This window comes from Mauremys reevesii, linkage group 22, assembly GCF_016161935.1.
Source record: "Mauremys reevesii isolate NIE-2019 linkage group 22, ASM1616193v1, whole genome shotgun sequence".
Taxonomy (NCBI): domain Eukaryota; kingdom Metazoa; phylum Chordata; order Testudines; family Geoemydidae; genus Mauremys; species Mauremys reevesii.
In genome coordinates, this window is record NC_052644.1 from 5,114,871 (window position 1) to 5,129,477 (window position 14,607).

A 14,607-nucleotide genomic window follows, 5' to 3' on the forward strand; every position below is an offset into this window, starting at 1 on the left:
GTGCCCGTGGTTCGCTGCTCCAGACCAATGGGAGCAGTTGGAAGCGGCACAGGCCAAGGGACGTACTGGCTGCCCCTTCCAGCAGCTCCCATTGGCCTGGAGCAGTGAACCATGGCCACTGGGAGCTGCAATCGGCAAAACCTGCAGACGCGGCAGGTAAACAAACTGGCCCGGCCCGCCAGGGATTTTCCCTGCACAAGCAGCGGAACAAGTTTGGGAACCACTGCTCTAAACAATCAACCACATGTATCAAAGCACAAGCATGCAACATTCCCCCTATTCAAACATGAAAAATAATTAAAAATAAAAATAAAAATGGCAGACACTGCCAAACCTCGATATCAATGGAAACGGGAACAGAGGGCAGGACATAAGCATTAAAGGGGGCATAGACACCTGTCAAAAATACATGGTGATGAATGCTATCAAGGTTATACTACTCTCAAGCTCCCCTTCTCTGAACCTTAGTCTCAGTTCCCTGTCCAGAGCTGGGAACACAACCCTGGGGTTAGTCAGCTTTGCTTTCCTTATGATCCTGATAGGGTCAATTGCCCCAGAACTATTTTATTCTGGGATTCTGTTCTTCCATAGATTGACAGCTGTTTGACAATGGCTCTTTCAACTAGAATCAGTTTTCTGGGCAAAAGCAGAAAACAAAAAAAAGTCATGTTTGGGCCTTTTATGTTTGCTTGTTATTCCTTACTTTGTTGTCTTTCCAATTCCCCCCATTTCACAGTGAAATGGAGGGTTGAAAAGGGGGAGGGGAAATGAAAAACAAAAAATGGCAAACCCAAACATTTCCAGGATTTTTTTGTGAAAACGAAATTAAAGGTAAGAAACGGAATGCAAATGGCTTCAAATTTTTCATGAAAAAATTCCCCTTTAAACCAAGAGTTGCCACTCATTAAATATTATTACTTTTGGGATGGCAGCAGCCCTACCATAGTTAAGGTTCCATCAGGCTCTTTGTTACAATCTGATTTTAAGTGTTCAGCAATCTACATATATTATCCAATTATCCTAAAAATGGGTATGACAGTAAAGCAATCGTTCTCAACCTGCAGCCCACGGGCCGCATGCAGCCCAATTAGCAGACAGCTGCGGGCGCGGCCCAGCTCAGCTGTGTGCTAAAGGCTGCGAGCTCTAGACTGCTGCATGACCCTGCACAGTAGCTTGGGGTCCAGGGCCCCGGCTGAGTCTGGGATCTTGGTGGGGTCCTGGGTTGGGGTCCTGGCTGCTCCCCAGCCCCACAATGTTGGCGTCAGGGTCCCCATGGGGTCCAGAGTCCCCATGGGGTTCAGTGTCATGGTCTCCTCCCTGTCCCTACCCCATGCAAGCATCTAACATCATTGGGGAGCTTCCGCTGCTTGTGGCTTTGTAACAGCACAACAGGAAATTGTGCAAACTGCACTCGAGTGGGGAGTGGGGGGCGCGTCTGGCTACACTTATAAATAAAAGACAGCCTGGTAGACTCTGTGGCTTATCAGCTCAGGACCAGGAGATGTGTCTGCTGTGAGGACTGGTTCCCAATACTGGTATTACTTTGGCTATAGGTGAGTGCTATTCCAGCTTTACTTTACTATGAAAGCCCTCTATTAAAATGGTTGGTCCACCACAGTGTGTCTTACAGACCTTTAGAGCAGTGGTTCTCAACCAGGGATCCAAGGCCCCGTGGGAGCCTGAGAGCAGGTTTCGGAGGGCAGGCCGGGGGGGGGGGGGCACCAAGCAGGCCCAGCATTAAACTTACAAGGGCCCAGGATAGAAAGCTGAAGCCATGCTGCATGGTGTTGAAACCTGGGCCCTGAGCCCTGACATCTGAGGCTGAAGCCAAAATCTGAGCAATGTAGCTTTGTGGGGGTTCTTGTGGCATGAGGCTCCAGGGAATTGCCCTGCTTGCTACCCCCTAATGCTGGCCCTGGCTTTTATATGCAGAAAACCAGTTATTGCGACACATGTGGGCCGTGGGGTTTTTATAGCATGTTGGGGGGCGGGGATTGAGAGAAAAAGAATGAGAACCCCTGCTTTAGAGGGAGAACTCTGAGGGGAACACTTGCCCCTAGGGATTGTACAGCTGGTGGAATTGACATTTAGCTATTAGCTAATGCTTTAGTTGGAGATTCTGTCTCAGTTAAAGAGCATGGGGCAGCACTTAGTGAGGTGGGGGTTTATACATTCTTGCCTGACATAGACGGGTTTATGGGGGAAAGATATTGCCCCGTGCAGTGAGAGTCTTATAGAATCCAAGGAATGGATATTTTATATTCTGCTCCCAATGCCTAGACCACTTTGAGTACAGGCTATAGATTTCTGTATCGCCTGCAACTGAGAGGACCAGTCAGCTATTAACCCAAATGCTGGAATGCTGCTAACTGTGCAGATTACTCCAGACAGTTTGTTTGCTGACAGGGTTCTCAGACATTTTAAAAGACTCAGATGCTGCCACTCTCCTCCAACTCTGAAGAGTTCAGGTGACACACGCTTGCATATTATGACTACAGACTGAGAAATCATCATCAGAGGGGAAGGTATTTTGATGTATGTACTAAAGTATAGGAAATGTTAGATTGAAACCTTATATTTGAATGTATATGAGAGGAACAAGGTGTGAAGGAAGTCTGTATTAGGTACACGAATTGTATGCAGGATATGTATAGCAGTGTTAGTCCCAGGATACTAGAGACCTCTGACCTGAGGAAGAGCTCTGTGTTGCTCGAAAGCTTGTCAGGTCTGTTCAGTAAAAGACCCATCTTGTCTCTGTAAGGAACACCAGTGCATTTACTGCCTAACAGTTTTTGTTGAAGTTATTGATAGTGTTCCAAATGTATTTACAATATTTTCTTGAGCATTAAATCTTTGTTTTACTGAGTGCTTGTCTTCATATACAGCACTACTGTACGGTAGCACTTTAGTGAAGATGCTACTGCACCATTAATCCACCTCCCTGAGAGGCAGTACACACAGGTGCCAACTTTCAGCTTTCCCCAGGTGTGCTCCACGACCACTCCACCCCGAGGTCCCACCCCCAATCCCACTCCCACTCTACTCCTTCCCCAAGGCCCCACCCCACCTCTTCCTGCCTCCAGTCCGCCCCCTCCCCGAGAGCACCCTGCCCTCGCTCTGCCTCTTGCCCCCGCTCCAGCACCTCCCACCCGCTACCGTACAATTGATCAGCGATGGGCAGGAGGTGCTGGGGGGAAGGAGGAGCTGATCGGTGGGGACTGCTGAACAGCTGATCAGTGGGTGGCTGCTGAGCACCCACTATTTTTTTCCCTGGGTGCTCCAGCCCCAGAGCACCCACGGAGTTGGTGCCTATAGGCAGTAGCCATGTCGACAGCAGAAGCTCTCCCACTGACAAAGCGCTGTCCACACAGGGGGTTAGGTCAGTATAACTACGTCACCCCACACCCCTGAGCGACACAGTTATACTGATATAGGTCTGTAGTGTAGACCTGACCTAAGAAACTGTGTGGTACTCTTTGTAGTTGACTGGGAACTATTAACACCTATTTATCAGGGTTTTACATATAGCCCTAAAGTTGAACTCTGTGTAAATGGTTACACAAAAGACAGAACTCTGGCCTGTGCTTCAGCAAAGGGCTATGCAGAGGTGCAGGAAGATGGTGAGTGTAATAATTATAGATAATATTGCCCCAGCACACATTTACCCCATCACACATGCTCGGTGCATGGCCCAGTACATGGCCCTGAGATCAGGGCAAGGGGGCAAGAGCTGAGAATGAGCATTCACTCTCTCTTCTCAAACAGGCACCCTATGAAATTAAAAGGCAACAAGGGTAAAGGTGGCAGATGAAAAAAACCTTCGGGTGCTTTACACAACCCGTCATTAACCTGTGCAGTTCCCTGCCACAGGAAATGCTAATAGTTCCTGGGCACCTTCAACCTGATGTTTAGTGACTAGGGCTCTACCAAATTCACGGCCATGAAAAACACGTCACGGGACCATGACATTTGGTCTCCCCCTGTGAAATCTGGTCTTTTGTGTGCTTTTACCATATATTATACAGATTTCATGGGGGAGACCAGCATTGCCCAAATTGGGGTCCTGATCCAAAAGGGAGATGCAGGGGGGCTGCCCAGCTCTGAAGGCAGCACCCCACCAGCAGCACTGCAAAATTAAGAGTGGCAATACCATACCATGCCCCCCTTACTTCTGCACTGATGCTAGTGATGGCTCTGCCTTCAGAACTGGGCTCCCAGACAGCAGCAACCGCTCTCCAGCTGCCCAGCTCTGAAGACACTCCCAATGCCAGCAGCAGCGCAGAAATAAGGTTAGCAGTACCACAACCCCCCAAAAAATAACCTGTGACCACCCCACAACTCCTTTTCTGGTCAGGATCCCTACAATTACAATACCATGAAATTTCAGATTTAAATAGATGAAATAATGAAATTTACCATTTTAAAAATCCTATGACCATGAAATTGACCAAAATGGACCGTGAATTTCATGGAGCCCTATTAATGCCACTTACATCACACCATCCAATTTATTTCCTTTTTTCAGGTGGAATTCCTCTTGTGACTTCCCTTCAGCCCCTGCTTGTATAAATCCTCTGGACAGAGAATTTGCTGCATCAGAGACCCCAGATCCAATTCACGCTCTTCCTATCATCATGAAGGCTCCCTTCTTTCTCTGCATTCTCTTTGCTCTCCTAGGTCTGGGTGAGTCAGCGCTGTTTCTCTGCAGGGACTTGCATTCTAGTTTGTATAAAGTAGCAAGAGTCCCACTTGGTCCTTTGTATAAATTTGTTTATAAATGTCATTTAAAAGCCAGTATTGGGAAAAATGGGCCAACTGGACATGTCGAAGGGAAAAGAACAGATTCCTTGTGAAGTCCCGAGTTGGCATAACAACACGTTGAAATATTCTAGAAATAAGAGGAAATATTGATACTTGAGGTCCTCCAAGACATGTTCTGATTGGTTCCTTTTTAGAAATGGCTGGAAAATTGGTGTTTTATCCCCCACAAAAAATGTTGTGGGAAAAATCCACTTTTGAAAATCACCTGTTGGGAAATGCTGATTTTCCTGTAAGAAATTTAAAAAATGGGGAATATGCAGCCAGGGTCAGAGCTGTGGGGGGGTGGGGGGGAGAGAGAGAGAGAGAGGAGGAGAGAGGGGGAGGAGAGAGAGGGAGCGCGCGCACTGGCAGGTTGCACCAGATGGTTTCCCTAAGAACCCAGGGGAAGGTGAGGGGGCAAGGTACAAATCTACATAATTGTCTCTCTCCTTTTCTAGGTGCCTGTCTGCAGTGTGAGGTTTGCTCTGAGTTCGGCAGGGACTGCAGGGGCAGCATGGAGACCTGCAGTTCTGGAGAAGATTCCTGTGCCATCACTGTGTTTGAAACCCTAATAGGTAGATGAGCCAGATCTCACATCAGCATGGTCCAGTGCTCAGAGCACACTCAGTTCTATTCCCAGTTCTGGGTGAAGAATGAGGTCTAGTGGGTTGGAGCAGGAGATAGACTGGGAGTCAAGTTTCCTGGGTTTTATTCTGAACTTGGGGAATGGGGCCAGTGGGTTGGAGCAGCAATAGTTTTAGGGGTGGACCACCTGAGGAACCGCCTTGACTCAAGGGTGATATGGTCAGGGGGGTGCTGTGCAGCAGCACAGAGATGTGCATTGCTGACTGGTAGGAGAGGGCCACAAACTCACAGAGGTGACCCTCAAGGATGTGAGGGAGATTCCCAAATCTGAGCCATTCTTTTTAGGTGGCAAATCTGAGGAACTGTCCCAGATTGAGGTGTCATAAGAGGACGTTTTGGAACAAATTGATAAACTAAACCAGGAGTTCTCAGACTTTTGTACTGGTGACCCCTTTCACACAGCAAGCCTAAGTGCAACCCACCCCCCCCCCCCATACATTAAAAACACCTTTTCATATATTTAACACCATTATAAATGCTGGAGGCAAAGCGAGGTTTGGGGTAGTGGCTGACAGCTCGCGACCCTCCTTGTAATAATCTCATGGCCCCTTGAGGGGTCCAAACCCCCAGTTTGAGAACCCCTGAACTAAACAGTAATAAGTCACCAGGACCAGATGGGGTTTACCCAAGAGTTCTGAAAGAACTCAGATGTGAAATTGCAGGACTACTAACTGTTGTCTGTAACCTTCTGTACCAAAATGACTGGAGGATAGCTAATCTGATGCCTGTGATGGGTTGGATCACAGAAACCCCCTTGGGACTGCCAACTGATGTGCTGAGACTACCTCTAAGCCTGTTTTCCCTGCCAGCTTGGGACTTCAGTGCCCTGCCTGGTTTGAGCCAGACACACTAGCCTGCTACAAACACAGACCCAAGTCTGGACCACATCCCCCACAAGCTGCAGGCTTAACTGAAAACAGCTTAAGAAGTGCTCCTGTCTCCAGCATTCAGATACACAGCTCCCAATGGGGTCCAAACCCCAAATAAATCCATTTTACTCTGCATAAAGCTTATACAGGGCAAACTCATAAATTGTTCGCCCTCTATAACACTGATACAGAGGTATGCACAGCTGTTCCCCCCCCCCCAGGTATTAATACATACTCTGGGTTAATTAATAAGTAAAAAGTGATTTTATTAAATACAAAAAGTAGGATTTAAGTGGTTCCAAGTAATAACAGACAGAAAAAGGTGAATTACCAAGCAAAATAAAATAAAACACGCAAGTCTAAGCCTAGTACAGTAAGAAAGCTAAATACAGATCAAATCTCACCCTCAGAGATGTTTCAATAAGCTTCTATCACAGACTGGACGCCTTCCTGGTCTGGGCACAATCCTTTCCCCGGTACAATCCTTGTTCCAACTCAGGTGGTAGCTAGGAGTTTTCTCATGACTGCAGCCCCCTTTGTTCTGTTCCATCCCCTTATATATATTTTGCACAAGGCAGGAATCCTTTGTTCCTCTCTGGGTTCCCACCCCTCCTTCTAAATGGAAAAGCACCAGGTAAAAGATGGATTCCAGTTCAGGTGACATGATCACATGTCACTGCAAGACTTCATTACCCACTTGCCAGCACACAGGTATACAGGAAGACTAAGTAAACAGAGCCATCTACAGTCAAATGTCCTGGTTAATGGGAGCCATCAAAATTTCAAACGACTGTTAAGGGCCCACACTTTGCATAATTACAATAGGCCCTCAGAGTTATATTTCATATTTCTAGTTTCAGAAACAAGAGTGATACATTTATACAAATGGGATGATCACACTCAGTAGATTATAAGATTTGTAATGATACCTTACAAGAGACCTTTTGTAGGAAGCATATTCCAATTCCATTATATTCAAACTCATTAGCATGTTTTCATAAAATCATATAGAGTGTAACGTCACAATGCCAATTTTTAAAAAGGGCTGCAGAGGAGACCCTGGCAATTACAGGATGGTAAACCTGACTTCAGTACTGAGCAAACTGGTGTCAGACACATAGATGAACATAATTTGTTGGGCAATAGTCCACATGGTTTTTGTAAAGGGAAATCATGCCTCACCAATCTACTAGAATTCTTTGAGGAGGTCAACAAGTATGTGGACAAGGGTGGGGGGTCCAGTGAATATAGTGTATTTAGATATTCAGAAAGCATTTCACAAGGTCCCTCACCAAAGGCTCTTAAGCAAAGTAAGCTGTCATGGGATAAGAGGGAAGGTTCTCTCCTGGATTGGTAACTGGTTAAAAGATAGGAAACAAAGGGTAGATATAAATAGTCATTTTTCAGAATGGAAAGAAATAAATAGTGTTGTCCCCCAGGGGTCTGTATTGGGCACAGTCCGATTTAAGATACTCATAAATGATCTGGAAAAGGGGGTAAACAGTGAGGTGGCAACATTTGCAGATGATACAAAACTACTCAAGGTAGTTAAGTCCCAGGCAGACTGCAAAGAGCTACAAAAGGATCTCTCAAGACTGGGTGACTGGGCAACAAAATGGCAGATGAAATGTAATATTGATAAACGCGAAGTAATGCACATTGGAAAACATAATCCTAACTATATATATAAAAAGATGGGGTCTAAATTAGCTATTACCACTCAAGAAAGAGATCTTGGAGTCATTGTGGATAGTTCTCTGAAAACATCCACTCAATGTGCAGGGCAGTCAAAAAAGTGAACAGAATGTTGGGAACCATTAAGAAAGAGATAGAGAATAAGACAGAAAGTATCATATTGCCTGTATATAAATCCATGGTACGCCCACATTTTGAATACGGCATGCAGATGTGGTTGCCCATCTCAAAAAAGATATATTGGATATTGGATTCAGAAAAGGGGAAAAAAAATGGTTAGGGGTATGGAATGGCTGCCGTATGAGGAGAGATTAGTAAGACTTGGACTTTTCAGATTGGGAAAGAGACGACTAAGGGGGAAGATGATAGAGGTCTATAAAATCATGAGTGGTACAGAGAAAGTAAATAAGGAAGTGTTATTTATTCCTCTTAACACAAGAACTAGGGGCCACCAAATGAAATTAATAGGCAGCAGGTTTAAAACAAACAAAAGGAAGTATTTTTTCACACAATGCACAGTCAACCTGTGGAACTCCTTGCCAGAGGATGTTGTGATGGCCAAGACTATAACAGGGTTCAAAGAAGAACTAGATAAAATAATGGAGGATAGGTCCATCAATGGCTATTAGCCAGGATGGGCAGGGATGGTGTCTCTAGCTTCTGTTTGCCAGAAGCTGGGAATGGGCAACCAGGGATGGATCACTTGATCATCACCTGTTCTGTTCATTCCCTCTGGGGCACCTGGCATTGGCCACTGTTGAAAGACATGCTACTGGGCTAGATGGACTTTTAGTCTGACCCAGTATGGCCGTTCTTATGACACATGGAGGGACGTGCCAAGATTTCTCCCTGCTTTCTCCCAGTGGAGGAATGGGGGTGCAAAGAGTGACGCACATATACTCTTCCTGTTCTCTCCCAGCCTCCTGCATGCTGCAAAACAGCTGATTGTGGCGGGAAGGAGGCACAGGGAAGGAGAGAGAGATACTGATCCATGGGGTAGCTGGGGAGGAGGCGCGAGCTAATAGGGGGGCTGCCGGTGGGTGTTCAGCACTCACCATTTTTTCCTGGTGGGTGCTCAAGCCCCAGAGCACCCACACAGTAGACGCCTATGTGGGGCAATGTGGAGCAACGCTAGGCGTTCCGTGCATCCAGGTCACTTTCCCCACCTGGACTGTGCTGTGAGGCAAGCATCAGGAGCTGTGGCTCTCCTACTCTCCCCTTATGCAGGCCGGGAGCGGGGGAAAGTGACCTGGGTCTAGAGAGCCCTGACATTGCTTGTCGCTTCCACCCATGACTCGCTAGGGGTGCATGGATGAGCAGTGTTGGAGAGGGGGAGCAAGCAGCAGCGTCAGCTGCTCCCTGCATCCAGGGCAGTTTCCTCATGGTGGGCACAGAAGGAGAGTGCAAGAGCTAGGCGCACAGGAGGAGGATGCATGGGTTTGGGGCAAAAGGGGGCATAGTGCAGGGTTTAGGGGCACAGTGCAGGGTTTAGGAGCACAGGAGGGGGATGCAGGGTTTAGAGGCACAGGCGGGGGTGCAGGGGTTGGGGCAATGGGGGTACAGTGCAGGGTTTAGAGGCACAGCAGGGGGTGCAGGGATTGGGGCGAAGGGGGTATAGTGCGGCACAAAGTAAGGGTGGCAATACAGCATATACAATGGCATCCTTACTTCGCTGCTGCTGGTGGTGGCCTTCATAGCTAGGCACCCAGCTAGCAGCCTCCACTCTCCAGCCACCCAGCTAGTGCTTAATTTGTGCCGAGGTTTGCTGGGGCTGAGCTCCTCTTTCAATATCAATTAAGCACGGGGGGGGGCGGAGGCAGCAAGGCCCTGGTGGAGGGGGAAGCCTTGGGGGCCAGAGGTGATGGGGGGTGGGGAGCCCATGGTGGCCAGGGGAAATGGAGGGGCACCGTGCCCACGGGGGCCAGAGGAGCCAAAATACAAGTTCATCCAGGGCGCCATTTTCCCAAAGGCCAGCCCTGGGGTGGAGCAGGGTGTGGGCTAGGACTCAGGCCTCCAGGGTTCTATTATTGACTCTGTGACCTCAGGCAAGTCTCCATGCTTCAGTTTCCGCCTGGATAGACTAAAGATAAAGACACAGACGTCTTTTTGAGGAGCATGGGGATAGGGTGGCAGAGTTGGTGAGTAAACATTGGTTTTCTCCTTTTGTACAGTGGGATTGGATATACAGAAAGTAATCAAGTCCTGCATGGCATCCAGTGAGTGCAGAGCCAGCCCTGTTGTTACCAGGTTTGGGGAGGGAATGGCAATAAGGAAGAGCACCACCTGTTGTGTGGGGGATGCCTGCAGTACAGCCTCTGTTACAAGTACGTATCCCTCTCTCTATCTTCCCACCTACTACCACTCCCACACCAATTCTTCCTCTTCATTCCCCCTCCTCCCCTTCTGCCCAGCTACACCCCTCTTTTCTAGAACAGTCTCAGCAATGAGCCCTTGAGAACAGTCTCCTGCCCTTCAGGGGGCGCTGCAGTGAATTTGACTAAGCCCTAAGAACAGTCCCACTGCCGGCAGTGAATAGCACTGGGTTCCTGGGGGAAGAGGTGGAATTAAGTGAATGTGGCTCTAGACTGCCACAAACTGCAGCTGATTCCACATGGGGCATGGTTTTCCCCATGCTGTGCTGCAAACTGATGTCACTAACCTTGCTACCTCCAGTATCTCCTGAGCTCCTGTATGTGGGATGTGGGGCTGAGCTGTTCAACCCTAACCTGCTCTCTCTGTCCTGAAGCCTATTCTGGAATATCCCCTAAATTGACTGCATTTGCTTGGCTTCTTCACAGTGCCCCCAGAAAGTACAATCCCAAATGGTCGGCATTGCCCCGCCTGCTCTTCTGTGTTTAACTTTCCATGTAGCAAAGAGACCTTAGCTTGCACTGGATCTGAGACCCAATGCATCGCAGTAACCGGAAGCATAACAATGGGTAATTTGAATTTATTTATTCTGGTATGCTATTTACTTTCTTATTATTTTCTCTCAGACGACACCTATGGTCTGGTAGATAAGGGATTGGGCTTGGACTCCAGACATCTGGGTTCTAATATCAGACAGCAACCAGCCTATTGTCTCACCTCAGGCAAGCCTCTGTGTCTGTTTTCCCTTGGACTAGATCTCTTTCTATTGGGGCCCTGTTATGCGAGGCACTCAGACAGACCCTGACTGAGATTGGAAGGGTCCCCCATTGTGCCAGGCACTGCACAGACACAGCCATTCACCGTTGCTTAGATTTTACCATCTAAATAGTAAAGGAAGGATTATTATCTCCATTGTGCAGATGAGGAAACTGAGGCATGGAGAGATTATGGCTGGGATCTTCAAAGGAGTTTGGGGCGTTAGGAACCTAGATCCCATTAAAATTAAACCGCCGCCTATGTTACACTCCTTTGAAAAATCTGCACCTAAATGATGTGCCCAAGGCCAATGAGGGAGTCTGTGGCAGAGCCAAGAATTGAATCCAGATATCCTGAGTCTCAGCCCATTAACACAAGGCCTCCCTTTTTAGAGATCCCACTCCCTGCCACCAGCTGTGAATTGTTTTGTTGCTCAATGAAGAGTGGGACTAATACAAAGCCTACTGAAGTGAATGGGTGTCGTCAGTGGGTTTTAGATCTGGGGTCCCAGTGATTTGTCCAAGGGCATACAGTGAGCCTGCATCAGAGCCGAGGAGGGAGACTGACACTGACCAGCTGCTTCTTTTTCCTGGGGCAGTTTTATTTCCTGTACAGATCACCATGAAGGGTTGCGCCACTGAATCCGTCTGCACCCATTTAAAAGGAGATTCAGGGATCTTCGGAGACAACATAGACCTAAGCACGGCCACATGCAGGCCAGCCCCTGGCAAGTCTGAACCGACTAAGGGACCAGCCCCGGGTGCAAGTGGCACAGCTAAGGGACCAGCCCCGGGTGCAAGTGGCACAGCTAAGGGACCAGCCCCTAGTGTAACCAGCCCGATTAAGGGACCAGCCCCCAGTACAAGTGGCACAGCTAAGGGACCAGTCCCTTTTGCAGCTGGCACGACTCCAGGACCATCTGGGCTTCTCCTCCTCCCAGTCCTCACAGGGTTATTCCTGGTGAAGCTCCTCTCCTGAGCCCCACATCATGCACTGGTGACACTGCACTGAATAACACCTGTTCAGCTTCCATTTGCCCTTCTCAGCTTCTGCCTTTCCATTCCAGAGGCTCTCCCTTTCTGGACAGATTTGCTTCCCCTTTAGTTTGTTGCAGTGAATAAAACAAACTGGAGATCAGAAAACTCTGGAACTGGCTGAATTATTTTGACAGGAAAAATTTGTCAAAAAGGTGATCTAGATTTATGGAGACCCCTAGTGATGAAATTAGACAGTACACTCAGGCCTGGTCTACGCTACGGAGTTAGGTCTAATTTAGCCACGTTAGGTCTATTTTAAAATGAATGCACCCCAGGGCCGCCTGGGCGGGGGTGGGGGGAGGGGGGCAAGTGGGGCAATTTGCCCCAGACCCTGGGCCCTGCAGGGGCCCCCCGAGAAGATAGTATTCTATAGTATTGCAACTTTTTTTTTATGGAAGGGGCCCCCGAAATTGCTTTGCCCCAGGCTCTCTGAATCCTCTGGGTGGCCCTGATGCATCCACACAATCAACCCCATTCTGTCAACTTAAAGAGCTCTTAAAATCGACTTCTGTACTCCACCCCGGCAAGGGGAGTAGCACTAAAATCAACCTTGCTGGGTTGAAATTGGGGTAGTGCAGCTGCAAATTGATGGTACTGGCCTCTGGGAGCTATCTCAGAGTGCTCCATTGTGACCGCTCTGAACAGCACTTTGAACTCTGATGCACTAGCCAGGTACGCAGAAAAAGCCCCGGGAACTTTTGAATTTCATTTCCTGTTTGGTCAGCATGGTGAACTCAGCAGCATTCAGCAGCAGAGGTGACCATGCAGTCCTCCCAGAATCGTAGAGCATAGAATGTTTCTCTGCTCCCTTTATCATCTCCGTCCCTGAGGTTATTGCAGAGTAGAAGGCGAAAAAAATTCACTCGCGATGACATGTTTTCCGAGCTCATGCAGCCCTCCCGCACTGATAGGGCACAGCTTAATGCATGGAGGCATTCAGTGGCAGAGGCCAGGAAAGAATTAAGTGAGCATGAAGAGCAGAGGCAGGACACGATGCTGAGGCTAATGTAGGAGCAAACGGACATGATGAAGCGTCTGTTGGAGCTGCAGGAAAGCCAACAAGAGCACAGACCCCCGCTGCATCCACTGTATAACCGCCTACCCTCCTCCCCATGTTCCATAGCCTCCTCACCCAGACGCCCAAGAACGCGAGGGGGGGAGGCTCTGGGCACCCAGCCACTCCACTCTAGAGGATGGCCCAAGCAACAGAAGGCTGTAATTCAAACAGTTTGATTTTTAGTGTGGCTACAATAACAACTGTGGCCTTGTCCTTCCCTCCTCCCCCACCCCACCGGGGCTACCTTGTCCGTTATCTCATTTTTTTTTTAATTAATAAAGAAAAAATGCATGGTTTCAAAACAATAGTTACCTTATTTCGAAGGGGGGAGGGTGGTTGGCTTACAGGGAATTAAAATCAACTAAGGGGGCGAGTTTGCATCAACACACAACTGTCACACCGAAGCCTGGCCAGTCATGAAACTAGTTTTCAAAGCCTCTCTGATGTGCAGCACGCCTTACTGTGCTCTTCTAATCGCCCTGGTGTCTGGCTGCTCAAAATCGGATGCCAGGCAATTTGCCTCAACCTCCCACCCCGCCATAAATGTCTCTCCCTTACTCTCACAGATATTATAGAGCACATAACAAGCAGCAATAACAATGGGAATGTTGGTTGCGCTGAGGTCTGACCTAGTCAGCAAACAGCTTTTAAAGCTTTTAAAGTGCATGGCGGTGAGCTGAGCGGGCTCCATGCTTTCTGTGGTATGGAGTCTGCATGGGTAACCCAGGAAAAAAGGCATGAAACAATTGTATGTTGTTGCTTTCACAGAAGGAGGGGCGACTGACGACATGTACTCAAAACCACCCGCAACGTTTTTGCCCCATCAGGCATTGGGAGCTTAACCCAGAATTCCAATGGGTGTCGGAGACTGCGGGAACTGTGGGATAGCTACCCACAGTGCACCGCTCCATAAGTTAATGCTAGCCATGGTAGTGAGGATGCACTCCGCTGACTTAATGCGCTTAGTGGGGACATACACAATCGACTGTATACAATTGATTTCTAAAAATCGACTTCTATAAAATCAACTTAATTTCATAGTGTAGACATACCCTCAGGGAGTGCCCGTGTCCAGCAGCCTTAATGAAAGATCCTCTATTCATCAAAGCCAAGTCCTGTCATTTCTACTGGTGGTGCACCCTACAGTAGGGAGCTGTAAATTTACAGTCTAATCTGGAAATTATTTTTCAAAATCTGGAAGAGAATTTTTGTGGCAGAGCTGGGAAGAGAACCCTAGCCTTCCAGGCCCCACCCCAGCACTTGCATTGGAGTTACTCATGTTTATACTTAGGCATCACACTTAAATAGCTTCCTGAAAGGGGACCTAAGGTGGCAGTCTATTAGCTCATGTGTTGGGCACATGGAGCTTTTCTCTGTG

The 14,607-nt window shown here is 48.1% G+C and overlaps 1 protein-coding gene across 1 annotated transcript; it reads left to right on the forward strand.

Annotated features, from left to right (window-relative positions):
- Window positions 1–1,472: 1,472 nt before the first annotated feature.
- Window positions 1,473–12,142, forward strand: LOC120388210 (phospholipase A2 inhibitor subunit gamma B-like). Its single transcript, XM_039509882.1, has 6 exons — window positions 1,473–1,553; window positions 4,526–4,683; window positions 5,259–5,375; window positions 10,181–10,333; window positions 10,808–10,948; window positions 11,734–12,142. Exons 2-6 carry the CDS (start codon window positions 4,635–4,637, stop codon window positions 12,111–12,113), a joined length of 840 nt encoding a protein of 279 aa, XP_039365816.1. The 5' UTR covers window positions 1,473–1,553; window positions 4,526–4,634; the 3' UTR covers window positions 12,114–12,142.
- The last annotated feature ends 2,465 nt before the right edge of the window (window positions 12,143–14,607 follow it).

Excerpts from the sequence above, each read along its gene's own strand:
- LOC120388210 (XM_039509882.1), top strand. The coding sequence starts at position 4,635 with ATGAAGGCTCCCTTCTTTCTCTGCATTCTCTTTGCTCTCCTAGGTCTG. Across the intron at positions 4,684-5,258 it reads CTTTGCTCTCCTAGGTCTGG|GTGCCTGTCTGCAGTGTGAG; the intron begins GTGAGTCAGCGC and ends CTCCTTTTCTAG. Across the intron at positions 5,376-10,180 it reads TGTGTTTGAAACCCTAATAG|TGGGATTGGATATACAGAAA; the intron begins GTAGATGAGCCA and ends CCTTTTGTACAG.